This window comes from Pristiophorus japonicus, chromosome 17 (assembly GCF_044704955.1).
Source record: "Pristiophorus japonicus isolate sPriJap1 chromosome 17, sPriJap1.hap1, whole genome shotgun sequence".
NCBI classification, from domain to species: Eukaryota; Metazoa; Chordata; class Chondrichthyes; family Pristiophoridae; genus Pristiophorus; species Pristiophorus japonicus.
In genome coordinates, this window is record NC_091993.1 from 22207843 (window position 1) to 22230300 (window position 22458).

General features: G+C 45.9%; 1 protein-coding gene across 1 annotated transcript; it reads left to right on the forward strand.

Annotated features, from left to right (window-relative positions):
- The first annotated feature begins 278 nt into the window (after positions 1 to 278).
- LOC139227601 (hyaluronan and proteoglycan link protein 3-like) lies at positions 279 to 20212 on the forward strand. The gene is made up of 5 exons (XM_070858473.1): positions 279 to 363; positions 6710 to 6863; positions 9233 to 9598; positions 11059 to 11361; positions 13874 to 20212. The coding sequence occupies exons 2-5, from the start codon at positions 6743 to 6745 to the stop codon at positions 14158 to 14160; spliced, it is 1077 nt and encodes a 358-aa protein (XP_070714574.1). The 5' UTR covers positions 279 to 363; positions 6710 to 6742; the 3' UTR covers positions 14161 to 20212.
- Positions 20213 to 22458: the final 2246 nt, after the last annotated feature.

Genomic DNA, 22458 nt, shown 5'->3' on the forward strand with positions numbered 1-22458 from the left:
TCCACATTTCCATTGGACCGTCTAAATTCCAACGGCCACAGTTGTGTGAGTGTAGGCGAGCCCCCTACACTGGACAGGCAGACATGATTCAATGGCAGGTCCTCCTTGAAAAACATATTGGGTAATTGCAGAAGTGTGACGGGCTGTGTCCGGCCGGGCGAGCAGGGGCTGCTTTAAGGACGGAGCGTCACTGGACCGTCTGATGACGTTGAGTTACTTACCCCATGTTTATAAAGTACAGTTATTAGGTGCCAAGGATTTACTACAAGCTCTGGATACAAAGGGGCAGCAGCACTTGGCAAAGGATTGAACTTTATTTTTTGCAGGAAACTGACTTGAAGCACCTAAAAAAATTGTTCAACTGTAAGTACAAGATTTTCTCTGTTTAAAGGTGCAATTGAAGATTTGTGCCTTTTCAGTGCATTTTTGTACATATTTATATTAGAAATTGACCCTTTAATAGAGTTTCAGCCGAAATTTAAGGAAAGATAAACACGTTTGCAACTTTCTTTTCAAATTTGCAACAAAAAATACGAACAATATTTGGGGAGGGGGGCGGGGATTTCGTTTTTTGCTGAGAAGATGAGAGTTTAAGGAGGAGGAGAGGGGGAAAAGGCTGCTTGGGTCTGGGGGGAAAGTGAAGCATTGAACAAGGAATCGGCTTCCTGGTGATAAGTTACCTGTTCAAAAACGCAAGCTGTAATCTCATTCTTATAAAATGTGTAAACTAATTTAAATTTATTCCAGTACCTGCTGAAAATACTAAAAGTCCAGAAAACAAAGTTAAGGGTTAACAAAGTTTTGTTACATAAAATTCATAAATCAAGTTAATTGAAGAGGAACAAAGAATAACATGTTTTGTAACTTTTCTGATATCCAAAGCGAACTAGAACAACGTGGAAACACCACATTTTAGTGTAAAATTTAAATCAGATTAATTTTGATTTTTCGAGATTTCGTTACATGTTTAATTTTTAGACAACGTTATTATTACTAGGATAACTTATTCTGAACGAAAAGTTGTGATGTAGATTAAAAGGGACAGATGAAGAAAGAATGTCCATGTTGATGGTTAGTTTGCGGTGTGGTTAAGAGGTTTGTGCGGAAGTGAAGGTCTGAGGTTTTACAAATTCGAAAAAATTCCGAAACTTTTGGAGAAGTTTGAATGAAGTAAGCGACTGTCTGCGGCGCCCTCTGCCGGCAACGCTGCCGTCCTGCAGCGGGCATCCCAGAGGGTGGGGACTGACAGGAGCCTCTTGCAAGGGGCTATGGGGGCTCTCCAAGAAATAACATCTCACAAGACACATCGAATTAGAAGTCCCATAAAAAATATAACACCTTCCAGATGCACTCTGGTGTATGTTTTGTTTTTACGGATTTGTTTTTAGCTGGTTTTAATTTTGCTGATCTTTGATGCAGATTTGGGTCATTTTCTGCCCACTGCGTTGTTTCTGTTTGGAGCTTTCTGTCAAATAACGTTAAGAATCACAGCAAATATTTTCAGTTCAGTACAGCATCTGTGTTTGGTTGAAATAAAAAGACTTGTATTTATATAGCATCTTTCACAACCTCAGACATCCCAAACTGCTTTACAGCCAACGAAGTACTTTTTGAAGGGTATGGGGTAATGTAGGGAAAGGCGGCAGCCAATTTGCGCACAGCAAGCTCCCAAACATAGAACTGTGATCATGACCAGATCATCCGTTTTTTTGTTATGTTGATTGAGCGATAAATATTGGCCAGGACACTGGGGATAACTCCCCTGCTCTTCTTCGAAATAGTGCCATGGGATCTTTTACATCCACCTGAGGGGGAAGACGGGGCCTCGGTTTAATGTCTCAACCGAAAGACGGCACCTCCGACAGTGCAGCATTCCCTCAGCACTGCACTGGGCGTGTCAGCATAGATTTATGTGCTCAAATCCCTGGAGTGGGACTTGAACCCACGAACTTCTGACTCAGCACACAAATTGACAGCACTAATCGCCTGGTAATGACGCAGAGAAGTGATTTTCCCCACTTTGGAGTAACGAGAAAAGAACAATAATAACCACTGCTGGAAAAAAACAAATGATTGCGAAATAATCTAATTTATAATATAAATAAACTATTCTAAAGAAACTATTTTAGTGTCCAGTGTAAATAAACACCAATTTTTAAACGTGTTCACTCTGGAGTTATTGGTTTATCATGAAAGCTTTAAGTCCAGCTGATTTGACACTGACTATTACTCTGTGGGCTCGAGATGTTTTAAGCACGGAGCTTGTCTGTAAGACCACCTCTGGGATTTAGACCAGTGGGCTTCACACTCGGATGACGGCTTCAGGACCCAAGCACATAATCCAGCCGAATGTTCCAGTGAAATATCGAGGGAGCGCTGCACTGTCGGAGGCAATGACCTTCAGATGAGACAAGAGGTGCTGTCTGTCCTGCTCGGGGTGGGGTGATATTAAAGATGCTGTGATGCTTTTTGAAGAGGAACAAAGAGTTCTCCTGGTGGCCTTGTCAAAAGTCCTCCTTCAACCATCGCTGCCAAAAAATAGATTATCCGGTCATTCGTTTGATTTGCTGGTTGTGGGATCTTGCTGTGTTCGCTATATACCAACAGTACCTGCACTGCCAAAGCAATGGATTGGCTATGAAGTGCTTTGGGACTTACTGGGGACATGATAATGTGTTGTATTTTATATGTGCTATAATGTGAAAAATATTCAAATTTTATCTTGATTTCGCTCCTGTGACGTGTCTAGGGATGTTTTACTATGTTAAAGGCGCTAAATAAATGCAAGTTGTTCTTGCATAATTGCGAGTCCATTCTTCCTTTCCTTTCTTGCCGGGCCTTGGATTTGGAGTATTTGTTGGTTGTTGGGACGGTGTCGAGGGGCAGTCACTAAGATGAGGGTCAGTATGCACAGCCCAGGTTCATCGGGCGAGTTACAAGCAGCCGTGCAGCACTCTGCAACTCCCCCGCAGCTGCCACACGGGCTTTTAAATAGGACAAACTGTGCATGCGCCGTATTCTGAATGGGCCGCATAGCCCTTAAAGGGGCCGCGCACCCCTGAAAAATGAAAGGGAACATTGGTTATTTTTGTTTCTGAGGTTATAGTGTCTCAGCTCCCAGGATCCACGTATTAACATGGCCACAAATGGGCTCAGTTTAGCCCCTTGTAAATTGAACGGAATAAGACATGGCAGCGTTCATGACCCCTCTGCATCACTTCAGGTGTTACATGCGTTAGCAACAGACATGTGTGGCCCAGTAATAATCCATCAGCCTGTCACCCCCACCCTGCTCACAAGACTTGGGCCCGAGTCTGATCTGGAAATTCGAATTAATTTTCTAGGGAAACAAAAAAATCACATTTTCTGAACACACTACGAGTGAAATTTCTGCTGTTACGTTCGTTTGACTCATGAGGCAATTGTTTCTTCGACATTGCGGCAGAATTGGGGAGGGGATGGGTAAAAACGTGACTCGAGAATTCAGGTGATGTCTCCACAAGATGCAGCTCACAGAGATGCAGCAGTGAAGACAAGAATCATTCAAAGTATAAAACTCTCCAAGTAACCCATCACCAAGGCTGCTGACTGGCAGCTTTCAGGAGGAAATGGATGGAATTAAAAAAACATAATTCACGGGATGCGAGAGTTGCTGACAAGGGCCAGCATTTATTGCCTTTGAGAAGGTAGTGAGCAGCTTTCTTGACTGCCTTGCTAGAGGGCAGTTAAGAGTCAACCACATTGTTGTGGGTCTGGAGTTACATATAGGCCAGCAGCTTTCCTTCCTAAAGGACTTTAGTGAACCAGATAGGTTTTTGTGACAGTTTCATGGTCACCATTACTGATACTAGCTTTTTAATTCTAGATCTACTTAATTAATTGAAATTAAATTCCCCAGTTGCCATGGTGGGATTGGAACTCATGTCTCCAGATCATTAGTCCAGGCCTCGCGATTACTAGTCTAGTAACATAACCACTATGCTACCGTACCTCCGGTATGGTGAAATCATTAAGTATAATCTGCAGAACAACAGTAAATATCCAACCACCGCATGCAATACAAATGGAATTTCTCTTCGATAGTCACCCATGAACCAGGAACCCTGAGCATTGTCTCTGCAGCCAGTGCACAAAATCCAAGGGTCTGACGGACAGACCCAATGCCAGAAAAAGCAGCTATTTGTACGTGGGAGGCCACTCATAACACCCAAGTAATGGGCATTCGGGTGAGAATAACAAGACCTCGTCCCTAAAATCGTGCTGTAAATAATCTAACTATCCCTTCAAGAGATATGGCTGCTGTAATTGATAACTGGAGGTCCATTGGAGAGCACTGATTTTTTTTTAATTTTTAATTTATTTGTTGCCAATCTTTCCAATTCTTTGTCAGATCATCTTGTCAGATTACAAACGCCAGAGGTCACCTTGCACACATCAAGGATCACTCTGCGCCAATGCTCTTAGCCAAAAGGCCTAGAGCCACTGCACCGTTCCTGGAAGTACTGCAATACCAGGTTCGTGCCATGGAGGTGGGTGTGTGCCCCCCACCCACCTCCATGGAGGTGGATGGGTCAAGCCACCCCACCCACCTCCTATTTCCCTTGGAGAGCACTGATTGGCTAACACCACCCCACTGTAGGAGTGCGCCAATTGGATGCATCACCCAGTGCTGTGCATTAGCGTCTGGCAAAGCCTCACTGCTCAGTTGGCAGGGCAGCAGTTGATGTGGTCGGTACAAAGTGTCAGCCTTGGCTCAGTGGGTAGCATGTGGGCTGCCTCTTCAGTGCAGTACTGAGGGAGTGCTGCACTGTCGGAGGTGCCACCTTTCGGCCTAGACGTTGAACCGAGACTTACCCACTTGTCCCTCTCCTGTCCGCTGTCGTTTGAGTTTTCTACCCTGGTCTCTGCTCCCATCTGCTGTTTGAATTTAACAATGACACCTGCAGCAGTTGGTGCTGAATTATTGTTTTAGTTCAGGAGATTGAGACTGGAGCTTGTCAAGTTGAACATGTAAAATATTAGCTTCTTCTTGAACTATTTCAGGCCATCATTTGTGATCCTCGCTGCCGTGTGGGCCAGGACAGTCTTTCCCAACCTTTGGGACATTCTTGCATAATCCACACTGACAGCCTGAACCACTATAATATTTAAAAGTTAAAATGGACAAGAGATTTAAAAACAATATTAATTTTCAGTTTAGTGTGAGGAATGTTAGAACTGGGATACTAAGTGGCTGTCAGTCACTTACCATCACTTACCATTCTATAACAAATTCAACATAGAGAAATATCCCAAGGCACCTTCACAGAACCACAATCAGACAAAAAATCGACACTGAGCCAAAGAGGGAGATATTTGGCGGGGTGACTGAAAGCTTGGTCACAGGTTTTAAGGAGGGTTTTATAGGAGGAGCAGCGTATTTCTGTATCTGACTCTGAGTGTCAGCATTATCACCCTTCCGATGGTTCAGTAGGCCATTGTCCTTCTGTTGTACCGATCCACACAGAACGGAAAGGTTCAGTGCTGGCTTGGGCTCAGCCATGATGCTTTCCACAGTTACCCGTATCCTAACTCGCACCAAGTCTTGCTCACCCATCACCCCTGTGCTCGCCGACCTACATTGGCTCCCGGTTAAGCGACGCTTCAATTTTAAAATTCCCATCCTTGTTTCAAATCCCTCCATGGCCTCTCCCCTCCCCATCTCTGTAATCTCCTCCAGCCCCACAACCCCCCAGAGATGTCTGCGCTCCTCTAATTCTGGCGTGTTGCGTTAATCACTCGACCATTGGTGGTCGTGCCTTCAATTGCCTAGACCATAAGCTCTTGAATTCCCTCCCTAAACCTCTCCGCATCTCTACCTCTGTCTCCTCCTTTAAGACGCTCCTTAAAACCTACCTCTTTTGACCAAGCTTTTGGTCACCTGCCCCAGTATCTCCTTATGTGGCTCGATGTCAGATTTTGTTTGATAACCTTCCTGTGAAGCGCCTTGGGACATTTTACTACATTAAAGGCGTTATATAAATACAAGTTATTATTGTTCAATAATCTGCTTATACTCACTATTTAAGCTCACACATCAACAATGCACAGGGCCACTGACTTACAGTCACAGAATAAGTTTTCTGCTTTTAGTACGGGTTTCGAGGATTTTTACTAGTGTTTTGGGGATAGAATTCTATAGTTATTTCTGGACATTGGGTCCATAATGCTGTAATTACCGATCCTGGCCACCGGGCGGCGCAAACGAGGCCATTCCTAGTTTCCGCACAGCGCCATTCAGTGGCGAGAACCAGTTACTACACCAACGCAACAGGTTCCGATGAGAAAGGTCGTTACACCGCCACTGCGTGGCAAACACTAGTTATTACAGCAATACATCAAAAATGGCTAAAATTCTGCTTGCCAAATTTCTAAGCAGACTTTTCTTGGGGACCAGTGGATTTTTGTTATTATTTCTAGCTTCTTATGAAAGAAGAAAGACATTTGCAATTTGCTCTCAGTAGAAACATCACTGAAAATCACAAAATGGTTGGTGCAACAGCAAAATAATAGATTTCAGTTGTAATTCATTCCTGGATGCTGAAACCTCCCTCAGTCTTCGCTTCCTCCTACGATCTATAGGCTTCTAACCCAAGCTTCACATTGCCGAACCACTAATTTCCTAGTTGAAACAGACACTGAGCCTAACTGCTCTTGTTTTCTTTTGCAGGACAGCTACTGATTGAGACAGGGATTTTCAGTGATGAAGTTTGCTGTGATAGTGCTGACACTGCAGCTCAGCTGCCTGGCCCAGAGTCTGGCGCAGAACGGTGCATTCTACATTAATGGCAACGGCAACGGCAATGGCAATGGCAACGGGGAGCGTAAGTACTGCTGGTACTGCCTTCATAGAACAGAATCATAGACATTTATGGCACAGAAGGAGGCCATTTGGCACATCGTGTCCGAACCGGCCAAAAAAGAGCTATCTATCCGAATCCCACTTTCCAGCTCTTGGTCCGTAGCATAGAAACATAGAAACATAGAAAATAGGTGCAGGAGTAGGCCATCCGGCCCTTCGAGCCTGCACCACCATTCAACAAGATCATGGCTGATCATTCCCTCAGTACCCCTTTCCTGCTTTCTCTCCATACTCCTTGATTCCTTTAGCTGCAAGGGCCATATCTAACTCCCTCTTGAATATATCCAATGAACTGGTATCAACAACTCTCTGCGGCAGGGAATTCCACAGGTTAACAACTCTCTAAGTGAAAAAGTTCCTCCTCATCTCAATGGCTTACCCCTTATCCTTAGATTGTGTCCCCTGGTTCTGGACTTCCCCAACATCGGGCACATTCTTCCTGCATCTTACCTGTCCCGTCCCGTCAGAATTTTATATGTTTCTATGAGATCCCCTCTCATCCTTCTAAACTCCAGTGAATACAGGCCTAGTCGATCCAGTCTCTCCTCGTATGTCAGTCCTGCCGTCCCTGGAATCAGTCTGGTGAACCTTCGCTGCACTCCCTCAATAGCAAGAACGACCTTCCTCAGATTAGGAGACCAGAACTGAACACAATATTCCAGGTAGGGCCTCACCAAGGCACTGTACAACTGCAGTAAGACTTCCCTGTTCCTATACTCAAATCCCCTTGCTATGAAGGCAACATACCATTTGCCTTCTTCACCGCCTGCTGTACCTGCGTGCCAAGCCCTGTAGGTTACGGCACTTTATAAATGCGATGAGGGTTTCTGCCTCTACCACCCTTTCAGGCAGTGAGTTCCAGACCCCCACCACCCTCTGGGTGCAAAAAAGTTTTCCTCAACTTCCCTTTAATCCTCCTACCCATTACTTTAAATCTATGCCCCCTGATTATTGAGCTCTCTGCTTATCCTTACAATGTCGCCCCGCTTCATCCTAGTGACTGTTGCTCTGTGTTGTTGATGAGTCCAGTGTGATGTCGGCCTCGCTCAGAGCACCTCCTTTCCCACGCTCGCCGCTGTACTCTCACTGAACAAGATTGGTTGAATTTTTATTCGTGATCAATAACGTTTGTACACATGGCTGTTTTGAATGCCCAGCACCCATTAAGAAAGAAAGGCTTGCATTTATATAGTGCCTTTCACAACCATCGGACATCGCAAAATTAATTTACAGCCAATGAAGTACTTTTGGAGTGTAGCCACTGTTGTAATGTAGGAAACACGGCAGCCAATTTGTGCACAGCAAGCTCCCACAAATGGCAATGTGATAATGACCAGATAATCTGTTCTAGTGATGTTGATTGAGGGATAAACACTTTTCAGGACTAACTGGGATGCTTGAGCAAGCCAGCAGTAAGTGCATGGACTGAGGAAGGCCATTTTGGCCCATCGAGCTGATTCCTTCCACACCTCGTCAGAGGCTCTATCCCACCATGTGATACCCTAGTGTACCCATCTAACTGTACATGATTCAGATTCAACGAGTTGGGCCCCATAGCATTTCCATAGTCCTAGCAGCCTGGGAAGGCTCTCTAATTTCTTCCCCTTCTCCCCTGAAGATGTTGACTCATTGCTGGGTTCTGATTCCACAGGCACTAGCCACTGTCCACCACCTTATCTAAGTGGCCCTTTTTCATGTCTGAGCTGAGACATTGAGTGTTAGTCGGGTACCCACCTGTAGAAGGCTTCTGATTCTCCCCTCGTCTTTTGGATGAGACGTTAAACTGAGGACTCGTCTGCCCCCTCAGGTGGATCCCATGGCACTATTTCGAAGAAGAGCAGGGGAGTTATTCCCGGTGTCCTGGCCAACATAACAAAAAAACAGATTATCTGGTCATTATCACATTGCTGTTTGTGGGAGCTTGCAAATTGGCTGCTGCGTTTCCCACATTACAACAGTGACTACGTTCCAAAAGTACTTCATTGGCTGTAAAGTGCTTTGAGATGTCCGGTGGTCGTGAAAGGCGCTATATAAATAAAGTCTTCCTTTTTTTCATTTTCATCTGAAACATGTGTAGCGAGGGTTACTGAATAGTGGTGAGGAATCACATTCCGGGCTGATTTTCCGCCTCCCTGGTCCAGGGTCACTCTGGTCATCTGCTACCAAGATTGGGATCAACCAACTCATCATAGACCGGGGATCAGACTTGGCATCTTCCTGGTTTGCTGTGCCTCAGGAGCACATCAGACAGGGCGACTCCAGCCTCTTGTTGTAACAAGGATTGGGCAAATGTGAGCAGTGAGTAGTTTGTGCTTTGGTTACCTTTTTCAGATTACAACAGCGTCAAGATCCACATTGAAACCCAAAAGGACCAACTCTTCGCCTACCGGGGCGAGAACGTCACCCTGACCTGCCACTACCATTACCAGCCAGCGGTGAATATGACTCGAAAGGTCCGGGTGAAGTGGTCCAAACTCAACATGGACTTCTCCAAGGAGAGCGACGTCATCGTGGCGATCGGGCTGCGCCATCGCAGCTTCGGAGAGTTCAAGGGGCGCGTTTACCTGCAGCAGGACGAGGAGCGGGAGGTCTCACTGGTCATCACGGACGTCAGGCTGGAGGATTATGGGAAGTACAAGTGTGAAGTGATCGACGGGCTGGAGGACGAAAGCAGCATCATTGAGCTGGAGTTACGAGGTAATCGGCGGACAACAACAACTTATATTTATATAGCGCCTTTAACATCCCAAGGCACTTCACAGGAGTATTATCAGATAAAAGATTTGACACCGAGCCGCATAAGGAGAAATTAGTGCAGGTGATCAAAAGCTTGGTCACAGAGGTAGGTTTTAAGGAACGTCTCGAAGGAGGAACGAGAGTCAGAGAGGCGGAGAGGTTTAGGCAGGGAGTTCCAGAGCTTAGGGCCTAGGCAACAGCAGACACGGCCACCAATGGTGGAGTGATTATAATCAGGGATGCTCAGGAGGGCAGAATTAGAGGAGCGCAGACATCTCGGGGGGGGGGGGGGTTTGGGGCTGGAGGAGATTACAGAGATAGGGAGGGGCGAGACAGCACACTGAGAAACAAGTGGTTCCTACGGAACTGCATGGTCTACCGATGGCTCAGGTTGGATGGACCTGGGGAGAGAGTCTTCCGAGGGCTGATCTTCAGCTCCTCCCAGTGGCTGATTTCATGAGTAACATCAGCAAAGCACTTTGCACAAAGGGGGGCGGAAATCTGGAAATCTCTCTCTCCCAAAGTTGGAAATCAATTGAAAATTTCAAAAATGAGATAAATATATTTTTGTTAGGCAAGGGTATTAAGGGCCATGGAACCAAGGCGGGTAAATGGAGTTAAGATACAAATCGGCCACAATCTATTTGAATGGCAGAACTGGCTCGAGGGGCTGAGTGGCCTCCTCCTGTATCACTGCTCCTCGAGGCCTGGAGAAACATCCGATCTCTTGATGGGGCTATGTCTATGGGACATGACTAAGAAGGGGTAGGGTATAATTCTACTGCTGCCAGCATCCCCCTTTCTTCTTCTTTCTTAGGCAGTCCCTCGGAGTCGAGGATGACTTGCTTCCACACTAATATGAGTTCTCAGATGACTGAAGAGACCAATGCGGGACCTACAGTCTCTGTCACAGATTGGAGGGACGGGTGGCTGGGGTGCTTGGGTTGCCTTCCGCCGTTTGTACTTGGCTTCCGCGTGCTCCCGGCAAAGAGACCCGAGGTGTTCGGCGCCTCTAGGTACTGCTCTCAAATGGCCATAGTCCACGCGTGAACCTAGGCATTGAGTGTTGGCAGGTAATTGAGCATAGGGGCTTTTGTGGGACCTGCTCACACCTGATGTGCCCATACTTGGGCTGGATTGTGATCAGGAGCGGGAACCCTGGCTGATTCCCCATTAACCCTCTCGACAGGAAGGAGCTGAGGCAAATTGTAGCCCCAGTTGCTGCCCTAACCATGATCAGCTAACCCAGTACAGAGCAGGGGTTGGCAACCCTAGTCTAGATGATCTGGATTATACCTTCGACGGTGCAGTTACCAACAAGAATACAATTGCAGAGCATTGTGGCGGGGTATAGAACACACTGCTGTTTTTGGAGCAGGTAGTTTGTGGCGGTTAACCGCGGCTCATTCCTTGTCTTCCAGGTGTGGTCTTCCCGTACCAGCCACACCACGGCCGCTACCAGCTGAACTTCCACGACGCCAAGCGAGCCTGCGAGGAGCAGGACGCCATGATCGCCTCCTTCGAGCAGCTCTTCCAGGCTTGGGAGGATGGACTGGACTGGTGCAACGCCGGCTGGCTGATGGACGGCTCTGTCCAGTACCCCATCACCACACCGCGAGGACCCTGCGGCGGCAAGGACAACTCGGCGGGCGTCCGCAACTACGGGCAACGACACAAAAACCTGCACCGATACGACGTGTTCTGCTTTGCCTCAACTCTGAAAGGTACGGATCAAAAGGGCAGTGGAGAGTTCATGGGTGCATCACCACAACAACAACTTGTATTTGTATAGCACCTTTAACGTAGTGAAATGTCCCAAAGCCCTTCACAGGAGTATTATGAGATAAAAGGTTTGACAACAAACTGCATAAGTAGAAATTAGTGCAGGAAGAGGTAGGTTTTAAAGAGCGTCTTAAAGGAGGGAAGAGAGGTAGAGAGGCGGTGAGGTTCAGGCAGGGAGTTCCAGAGCTTAGGGCTCAGGCAACAGAAGGCACGGCCACCAATGGTTGAGCGATTATAATCAGGGATGCTCAAGAGGGCAGAATTAGAGGAGCATAGACATCTCTGGGGGGGGTTGTGGGGCTGGAGGAGATTACAGAGATAGGGAGGGGTGAGGGCCATGTCGGGATTTGAAAACAAGGATGAGAATTTTGAAATCGAGGCGTTGCTTAACTGGAAGCCAATGTAGGTCAGCGAGCACGGGGCGATGGGTGAGCGGGACTTGGTGCGAGTTAGGACACAGGCTGCCACACTTGGAGGATCTGGTGGTACTCGTCATTGTATGGAAACAATCCACTCTTTACCATGAAGATCCAGCCTAGGCAAAAAGATAGCCCAATAATTGTCTTGGTTAACTCGCAGGGAAACTCTATAATCGACCCAACTGAGAAGTTTCACTCTAATTAAATGTGGTTACAGGTCGCTGGTAAAGTCCGAACTTGTAAAATGCAAGACTTCACAAAGTGAGAAATCTGAGCAACTCAAGGACTACCGGGGATGATGGGTGAGCGAGACTTGGTGCAAGTTAGGACATGGGCTGCCGAGTTTTGGATCACCTCTAGTTTACGTAGAGTAGAAGGTGAGAGGCCAGCCAGGAGTGCATTGGAATAGTCAAGTCTAGAGCTAACAATGGCATGGACAAGGGCTTCAGCAACGAATGAGCCGGGGCAGGGGTGGAGACGGGCAATGAGACGGATGGGAGATACCCACAGAAGTAAGACATTGATCTTCAGGCAGTGTGAGGGCACAGCGAGCACATCATGGTGGAAGAATAGGGGTCTGTGCCCAAGATTCTGTGCGCAGTGGATTGCCAGTCGCAAATGTGCCACATGAGGTTGGCACGGAGCAGAGAGTTAGTGCCTTCCTGCAGGAAGGAAGGGGTCATCAGTGGCTGGGTCTCTCCTCCAGCCTCGGCTACTCTTGTGTCCTCCTGTTAGTGTTGATGTTGTCGGGGGTGAGGTCTCAGGTCTATGCTCCCCTCCCAGTGGCAACAATGGGGCTGGGAAGACCACGCTCAGGGTTAGGAAGGTGCACTGACATGGGAAGAGCGAGGAAAGTGGTAAGCCAAATCACATGTCTGTAGCTTTGGTGTTGCTATGGAGATCACTAAGCAACTACAATGGATTTTCTCAAGCTACAAAAATAACTAATGTTTACATTTTAAAAAACCTACAGTAGATATTTTAAATAGAATAGAAATGTAGGGACTATTATTTTCAATGTTTTCCACCCAATGGCTAGAAATTGTTCATTGTGTTTTATTTATCTCTTATGTAAAGTTGGAGTGGGTATGGTTTGCCTAATGAATAAAACGTACCACAGGGAGACGTTTCTAGTAACTAACATCAGGATATTTGATGGTCGAAAGCATCGACCCAATCCCACCTTCACCCAATGTCTGCCGCTTTGGTTTTCCAGCAAGGGTCACTTGAAGCAAGTGCCTGGGTGATTTTTGTTTGATTTCCCTCTCCGTAACCCAACAGCATTGACAACAATTGTAGTGTCTCCTCAGCACAGAGCAGGGCAATTTAAGACTTGCTGCACTGTCGGAGGCGCCGTCTTTCGGATGAGACGTTAAACCGAGGCCCCGTCTGCTCTCTCTCAGGTGGATGTAAAAGATCCCACGGCGCTATTTTGAAGAAGAGCAGGGGAGTTATCTCCGCTTTCCCTGGCCAATATTTATCCCTCAATCAACATAACAAGAACAGATTATCTTGTTGTTTGTGGGAGCTTGCTGTGTGCAAATTGGCTGCTGCGTTTCTTACACTACATTACAGCAGTGATTACACTTCCAAAAAGTACTTCACTGGCTGTAAAATGCTTTGGGACGTCAGGAGCTCCTGAAAGGAGCTATAGAAATGCAAGTCTTTCTTTGTGAAATCAGCCTCTCGACACATTGGGGGATTTTTTAATATTTATTTTATTCACGGGATGTGGGCGTCGCCGGCAAGGCCAGCATTTATTGCCCATCCCTAATCGCCCTCGAGAAGGAGGTGGTGAGCCGCCTTCTTGAATACAACTGAGTGGCTTGCTGGGCCATTTCAGAGGGCAGTTAAGAGTCAACCACATTGCTGTGGGTCTGGGGTCACATCTCGGCCAGACCGGGTAAGGGCGGCAGATTTCCTTCCCTGGAGGCCACAAGCACCAGGCGCGCTTGCAATGCCTTGCTCTGTGCACTATCCTGAGGCAGAATGTTTGCTTCCTGTACTGACTCCAACCTCTCGCGGATTCTTCCAGGTAAATTGTACTTCTTGCGTCATCCACTGAAGTTCAACTTTGCCGAGGCTGTGACAGCCTGCCGCGAGGATGGGGGCGAGATCGCCAAAGTGGGCCAGCTCTATGCCGCCTGGAAGTTCCTCAAGTTCGATCGCTGCGAAGCTGGGTGGGTTGCCGACGGCAGCATTCGCTACCCCATCGCCTTCCCGCGGCACAAGTGTGGCCCAGCAGAGCCTGGCGTCCGTACTTTCGGCTTCCCCAGGAAGGAGAACGGGAAGTTTGGGGTCTACTGCTTCAAGATGAGCTAAAAGGCAAGGGGTGTGTCGCTGTGTTGATCACAGGAGGACCTTCCCTTCCGTCGCCCCCATTGTTTATTGAGCCAATGTTAGTGCTCATCTTTAAAGGTGAAATCAGATTATTTAAAAAAAAATATTTAAAATATAATCTTCCTTGTTACAACCTCCCAAATCTATTTGGAAAATCCTTTCATAAATAGCATTCATTTGAAATTCCTCATATAGATCTATCTTCTGTTTGACATCCATAGTACATAGGATTACATAGGATATACGGCACAGAACAGGCCATTCGGCTCAACCAGTCCATGCCGACGTTTATGCTCCACTCGAGCCTCCTCCTGTCTTTTGTACATTTGTTTACACTCACTTCAGGAGGATTTTATTTTAAAAAAATCTACAAAACCCAGCCTATAAGAGTTCATTAAGGCAGCTTTGAAAAACCAAAATTTCCTATTATACTACGAGACTCCATATTATCACTTTGGCCAGTAAAGGAGTTTTTGCATTCAGAATCTCTGTTGCACTGGCTCATCTCCTGTTCTGCCAATTCCCTTATCCCCATTAGTTTCCATAGTCTTCATTTACCAGTCTAGGAATGGTCCAAGCAGTGATCCTGGCCACAGCATCGAGATCAGCCGACTTGTTCGGAGGGGATGGTCCTCGGGTTGGGATATTGTGTTGCATTGTTGGGCACAGATCTGGCAGACATTTGTCCAATGCAGAGCAGTGAGTTTGGGATGTATCAAATGAGCCCAAGATATGGGTTTTGGTTTATATTATCCTATCTACACCATGACACCATATTGATCACCTGAACTCAGTTCAACTGTTGACACTTGACAAGCAATTTTCAGAATAATTTAACGTACCGTTCTCTAATACGACACTTCTCACAGGATTTTGATTGAAAAACTGCTGTACAGGAAATTAGACCCAGCCGTTGTCTGAGTTGAGCCAAATACTCCCAAACAACCTTTGTAGATTTTAAGGCGTGATTAGAAGGCCTGTTGAGGGTAATGTCTATTCAAGGTTTGTACATTTTGGATTCACAGTTGGTAAAACGCAGGGCTATGTTTAAGAGATAATTGGTCGGCTGATACATGGGCCTCCACTGACAGGAAGTCTGCCATATCGTCCTGTGAGGAAGTTAGAGACACAGAGAATAGATCAAATTCTCGTCACCCCATGGAGATAACAAGGATCAGATCTAGATGGTCCTCATTTTCCCCCAACCCCATATCATTTCGCCCACTGGTGGGGAAAATTGATACCTTCCCACTCCGGTAGGGAGCAAGGACCAGGGGTCACATATTCCACCAAAAATCAGGCAAAACGTCTTGAACTTGACCATCAGGGATCAGCACTCCAGCGTATTCAAAGTGGCACATGGTAAATAAGGGGTTGTCCAGAGAAGAACAGCTGACAGATGTGTAGAGAGGAACATTACGAAGAGTTTGTGTGTGTGTCGAGGAGAGTATTTATCCCTGGTCACATGTACATGGTCAGGTGCGTCCTGTCTGGTCTATCTCTAGTCTTCAATTGGTCAGTTTCTGCACTATTGGGGTGACCTTGGACCTGGTTTCATTCTCATTGGTGTGTCTAAGGCCCTTAAACTGTTGGAATGATGTTGCACTATAAGCTTGCCTAATTTGTGAATGGGTTTGAGTGGGGTCGCCACTGAATCTCAGGCCTGGGGGGATGTCCACTTTCACTCGGGCAGAGCCAGTTCCATGTTTCTTTCAAGGTCCCCCCCCTCGTCTCCTCAAGGCACGGGCTCCCTGCAGTGGGACAGTTCCACTCGCGGAACTCCAGTATCTCACCCAAGTCACCACTCTCCATGTGCGGGCCTCGACAATAAGTGTCATCATCGATTCAACCATGGGAGGGAGCACAGTTGAGATCAATCCTGCCGACATCCAACGTCCACTGCATAGAAGTCGAGAGCAAGAACCCAGGCTGATTTTTTTCTTTCCCCCTAGTTCAGGGGCATTGAGGCTAACGGTAACACTCCCAACCTCCGCCCTACTCGAATCGCAGACCAGGATCAAACCTGGGACCTCCAGCTCTGTGTAGCTCACCCACTGAGCCATCAGTGAAGCTTAGATCGTCTCACTGGGAGGCGAGGAACATTTTAAATTCAATTATTCCCAAAGCAATTCATTTCATACCTTGTCTTAAAAAGAAAACGTGTGATTTCACCTTTAAAGTGTGAGCAATTTGACCAACCGAGAAATCAAAATGGTTTGTTAGCCAGGAAGTAAAGGAAACATTTTTAATGGGTTGATTGTCAGAGAGACTGCAGCATCCTGTCATATTGGGGGGAGGTGGGGATTCGGAAATTTTGCATTTTTCAAAGTTTTATAGATATTTTATAACGTTTTATTAGTTTGAACCAGACATCATTATCACTCAAATCTCTGATAAGATACTTTAGCCAAACACGATTCTGTCATGCATAGAGGCCGATAGGCAGTTTATCATCAGTTCTCACTCGATGCCCACACACACACATTCCAGCAATCACTGGATGGCGATCGGGAGAAGGAACCCGAGCTGACGGTTCACCTCTTCCACCTGTCCAGCCCAAACATGCTGGGACCAATTGTGTGGCAGCTAATCCAGCATAGAGTGCGGAACAGAGGTGAGTTATCCCGGGACAGTGGGGAACACAGGTGAGCTATCCCGGGACAGTGAGGAACACAGGTGAGTTATCCTGGGACAGTGAGGAACACAGGTGAGTTATCCCGGGACAGTGAGGAACAGAGGTCAATTATCCCGGGACAGTGGGGAACAGAGGTGAGCTATCCTGGGACAGTGGGGAACAGAGGTGAGCTATCCCGGGACAGTGAGGAACACAGGTGAGTTATCCCGGGACAGTGGGGAACAGAGGTGAGCTATCCTGGGACAGTGGGGAACAGAGGTGAGCTATCCTGGGACAGTGAGGAACAGAGGTGAGCCATCCCAGGACAATGAGGAACAGAAGTGAGCTATCCCGGGACAGTGAGGAACAGAGGTGAGCTATCCCGGGACAGTGAGGAACAGAGGTGAGCCATCCCGGGACAGTGAGGAACAGAGGTGAGCTATCCCGGGACAGTGAGGAACAGAGGTGAGCTATCCCGGGACAGTGAGGAACAGAGATGATTTATCCCGGGACAGTGAGGAACAGAGGTGAGCTATCCCGGGACAGTGAGGAACAGAGGTGAGCTATCCCGGGACAGAGTGAGGAACAGAGATGAGTTATTCCGGGACAGTGAGGAGCAGGCATTTTGGAAACAATATTTTTCTAGACCACCAATTAGCTGAATTAAGTTATGCGCAGACTGGATTATGTACATTTGTATAAAAACATGATTTGAAAGTGCTTTCAAACTAAATATATAGACCGTTCTTGTGGTAATTATTCTATTCAGAATGTTTATTCCAAAGCGAATATTCATTTAAAGATAAATAGGTGCTATAATGGGCAGTAAATGGTCTGTGTTCGATGATGTACATTGGCGTACCAGAGTTATTGTGGGTTATTGTGAAGTTTGATTAAGCTGTTCCACTGATTGGGAGTTGGTGGGAAGTGGACAATGGACACAATAAACCATTTAGGGTCGGGTTACTGAGTTGGATTTGATTAACCCTTTCTATACCGCAGCATTCCAAAGATAATCAGAGATTGGTTGATGCGTGCAACTCTGAAATTCTGCAAACGGACTGGTGCAGCGAGCTTGTATCCTGTCTTTGCTCCTCTGGGAAGAAAGCCTCCACTCTTTGCCAGTGGTGGGGGTCCTACATGAAATCAGGTTGGGCAGTTCCAAACCAGTTCCCCATGATCAGGGGCCTGGAACTTTGAACTGCCAATTACTGAACACAAATTGGCTTTAAATCGAGTAATCTCACTCGGGGAAGTCACAAGAACAGCTGGTGCAGGAAACAGACTTCTAACAGTCACACGGAAGAAACTGTCCTCACGGGGAGGATTCCACTTATACCCCACCATCGTTGGGGCCCAGGGTTCCATTGCTTCAACACCACATCTCCGCAATATCCAGAAACTGTAATTGTTACAACAATATTTTCTCAACAAAGACTCCACTTCTGTTGTGTTTGTAGTGTCAGTTGTGGCTCAGTGGGTAGCACACTCGCCTCTGAGTCAGAAGGTTGTGGGTTCCAGTCCCACTCCAGAGACTTGAGCACCAAAAATCTAGGCTGACACTCCCAGTGCAGTGCTGAGGGAGCGCTGCACTGTCGGAGATGCCGTCTTTCAGATGAGAAGGTAAAACCGAGGCCCCGCCTGCTCTCTCAAGTGGACATAAAAGATCCCATGGCACTATTTCGAAGAAGAGCAGGGGAGTTGTCCTGGCCAATATTTATCCCTCAATCAACATAACAAAAAACCAGATTATCTGGCCATTATCACATTGCAGTTTGTGGGAGCTTGCTTGTGTACAAATTGGCTGCTGCATTTCCCACATTACAACAGTGACTACACTTCAAAAAGTACTTCATTGGCTGTAAAGCACTTTGAGACATCCGGTGGTCAAGAAAGGCGCTATATAAATCCAAGTCTTTTTCTTTTTATCCCCAATTTAATTTCTCTCAGTAAATGTCGAGCTAGTGGGCAGAAGTATGAGATCCTCTACAACTTTAACATCAAAATGGGTGTGAGGTTCATGTGTACTTAAAGGTGACCATCCCTTGCTATCTTATGGTTTGCTTGGCAGAGATGCAGTACTGGCATGTTGCAGTGAGTTGAGATCTGACCACCTCGATTGGGCTTCTGCCTGGTGGGCAGCGGGTTGCATACTTGCACAAGAGGCCGAAGCTGTGACTTGTGCAAGTATGCAAGGGTGTCAGGTGCACTTTTGGTGCTTTGACATGTTTAACAAGCTCTCTGCTCCAAAAGGTACTATTGCGGAGGCCTGTGGCCACTGCATACTTTGCAACAGAAGTCCCATCTCTACTCTTATATGCATTTGAACATGCAAATCTTTGAGGCTGGCACATATAAATTATAAAATAGGCATTGCATCAAATTTCTGTCAAGGGCCAGAAACGCAAGGCAATGGCTTGCTCTGGGGGCCACTCAAAGGAATGATGGTGGGACATGGTCTGTGCCCATGAATCCTCATGTTCTTGAGCTGATTTCAGTAGTAGGGAGTGGCTGAGTGGTCCTTTCACTTGTGCTATGATTGCTAGGCAGCTTGGTCCAAGTAGCATCCCTTGCTTTTCTCCACTTGAAGAGCAAGAAACTAAAGCAGCACCGATGCCCACTCCGGTAGCATTTCCAATCAGACCAGCCTTGATGAGAGTTGCAAGGCACGTGGAGCAGTAACTTTGCCGAGGCTCACAGATGAAGGGGAGGTGGCCTGCAAAATGGCCAGTGGATGTATTATGAGTGGCCCCGGTATTGATGTGTAAGCACCTTGACCACACTGCTTCTCTTGAATGCAAGCGACTACCTAGGAGCAAAATCACCCACAGACACAACCAAAGCATAGATGGAGCCAAAGCCATTGGGTTTCCGAGACCAGCTGGTCTCGGAAGAAAGCCATGTTCTAGGTTTTGGTTCTAACTTGGAGTCAGGTAGAGCAAGAGAGATCCCAGCCACTAAATGAAAAGACACAGATCTCAGTTCCCAGTTTAAAAGCTGGTCAGGAATCTTTCCCACCCCACGTTCTTTGAATCAGTGCAAAACATTCAGTCAAAGACTTCAGAACAAATGATCAACGAGAGAATGCCTCCCTCTTGATAATATTGCTTATTATTTAGATTCTTAGCTATTCTGTTACCTCATAGTCACTACATACTGTTGTCCTAATATGTTGCTTTTATATTGTATTAAAATAAATTTTTACTGTTAAGACTATGGATACATGTCTGCTAGCCTGTGACTAATTATCTTTCAGAAAAGCACAACGGTGGTTGCAGTTAATATTTACGTTGGGCTATATACTCCATGTCTTCCTTTACATGTTGCCAACAAGGCTCCTCTGTAAAAACAAGTCCTTGTGGATGAATGAGACGTCCACATCAAAAGACCTTTCAAATAAATAAGTTGTAATGGTTCAAACCCGGCCTGGTCTATTTGTACTAAAGAGACAAGATGGAGTTTACGTGACGAGTCTGATATGGAAATTATTATTTAGAAATGAGGGCTATGAACAGGTGGAAGAGAATGGAATGAAAATGAGACATTGGGTAGAATAATTTGTTTATGAGAATGAATCCCAATAGCATAGGCTTTACAGAAGTGGGCCAAACATCACTACACTTCTATTATTAAGGCTCAACGTGATTTAAGGGTTAATCCATCAGAGAGATAATCTCTTTTAATAAAGCTTTTATAAACTAATGGATACAGAGTGTATTGCATTCATCTACCACTAATAAACATGGACCTATCTGTCAAAGGGACTGAGGTTGTGCAGATTTTCATCTTCAAACATTTATTTCACCTTTGTCCAATTGCAACTTCCAGTCAATTTAAAACCCTTGACGCTTAATCCAAATTATTCTGGTCATTGCATTAAAAATTTAATCTTTTCCCAAAATGCTGAAGAGATGCAATAAGTAGATGTACATTAGCACAAAGAGGACTTGGCCAATGGGAAGAAAGTCTTTGCTGGCAGTAGATGTTTTAAGTGAATAAGTTTGGTTTCTAGTGATTGCAGCTAATTTAGTGAAGTGGAGAGTTACCTCCAACACTGACAAATATGTGTGTTTTACTCATTAAAATGTGTGCCTGGTTTGTGCCTTTGGCATCTCTAATACATCAGTACACTTTTACATTTAAAACCCAAAGTTCAGAACATGTACAAGCTGGTTGCTTCGTATCAAGGGATTGTGACATATGCAAGTTAGGAAGTGTGGGGAGAAGTATCTTAACTGACACTTATAATTGTGTCTTTGAATTCTGTGCTTTCTCTCCAATGACATCAGTCATTGAAGGTTGGCATGCAGGTACAGCAGGCGGTTAAGAAAGCAAATGGCATGTTGATCTTCATAGCGAGGGGATTTGAGTACAGGGGCAGGGAGGTGTTGCTACAGTTATACAGGGCCTTGGTGAGGCCACACCTGGAGTATTGTGTACAGTTTTGGTCTCCTAACCTGAGGAAGGACATTCTTGCTATTGAGGGAGTGCAGCGAAGGTTCACCAGACTGATTCCCGAGATGGCAGGACTAACCTATCAAGAAAGACTGGATCAACTGGGCTTGTGTTCACTGGAGTTCAGAAGAATGAGAGGAGACCTCATAGAAACGTTTAAAATTCTGATGGGTTTAGACAGGTTAGATGCAGGAAGAATGTTCCCAATGTTGGGGAAGTCCAGAACCAAGGGTCACAGTCTAAGGATAAGGGGTAAGCCATTTAGGACCGAGATGAGGAGAAACTTCTTCACCCAGAGAGTGGTGAACCTGTGGAATTCTCTACCACAGAAAGGCCAATTCACTAAATATATTCAAAAAGGAGTTAGATGAAGTCCTTACTACTAGGGGGATCAAGGGGTATGGCGAGAAAGCAGGAATGAGGTACTGAAGTTGCATGTTCAGCCATGAACTCATTGAATGGTGGTGCAAGCTAGAAGGGCCGAATGGCCTACTCCTGCACCTATTTTCTATGTTTCTATGTTTCTAAGTCGTTTAAAACAGAAGAAGGTGTCATCTTACCAGCGAGGATTTTTAAAGCGAGAGGGCAACATCTAATCTGCTATATGGTTTTTGTAATTCTCAATCTAGAGCTGACATCTATCACAAAAAACGGTTGCCAAAGTATTTTAATAATCCACATTCCAACTCCGTTGCCTGGCACTGCAGAGTTTTGTAAAATAATCTGTGTTCCAAGGTTACATATTGAGATGTTGACAGATTTATTCGATGTTCATATTTTGTTTCTGTACTGTTACGGAGAAGGATTATCGACTCTGGTCATGCCTTCCTTGCTGTATCTTTCATTTGTAAATCAAAGTCGTTCAGACAAAAAGACCAGTTTATGACTTGAACACCCAATGCAATCTGATTTGTAAGCAGACAAGAGTAATTCCTTATGCATTTAGGACGTTTAGTCTAGATATAATCATTATAGAGAGATACTACCCTTTCACTTTCCTTAATGAAGATGTAGCACTAAACTGGATGTTAAAAGTACACCTGATTGTTGGTCACAGTGTCGCAGGTTTGCAGTCCACTGACCTTTGAACTCTCTACAAACAGTTTAATTTGTTAGGTTTAGAAGCAGTGCTGTGTGGTGTGGTATTGAAGTGTTTCAGTTTATTAGAAAGGTAAAACACAATGGTCCCTTGACTTAGCTCACAGACTATG

What these genes read in the sequence shown, in the direction of transcription:
- LOC139227601 (XM_070858473.1), top strand. Translation starts at nt 6,743, where the DNA reads ATGAAGTTTGCTGTGATAGTGCTGACACTGCAGCTCAGCTGCCTGGCC. An exon ending in TGGCAATGGCAACGGGGAGC is followed by an intron (nt 6,864 to 9,232) that starts GTAAGTACTGCT and finishes TACCTTTTTCAG; the next exon opens with ATTACAACAGCGTCAAGATC. An exon ending in CATTGAGCTGGAGTTACGAG is followed by an intron (nt 9,599 to 11,058) that starts GTAATCGGCGGA and finishes CTTGTCTTCCAG; the next exon opens with GTGTGGTCTTCCCGTACCAG.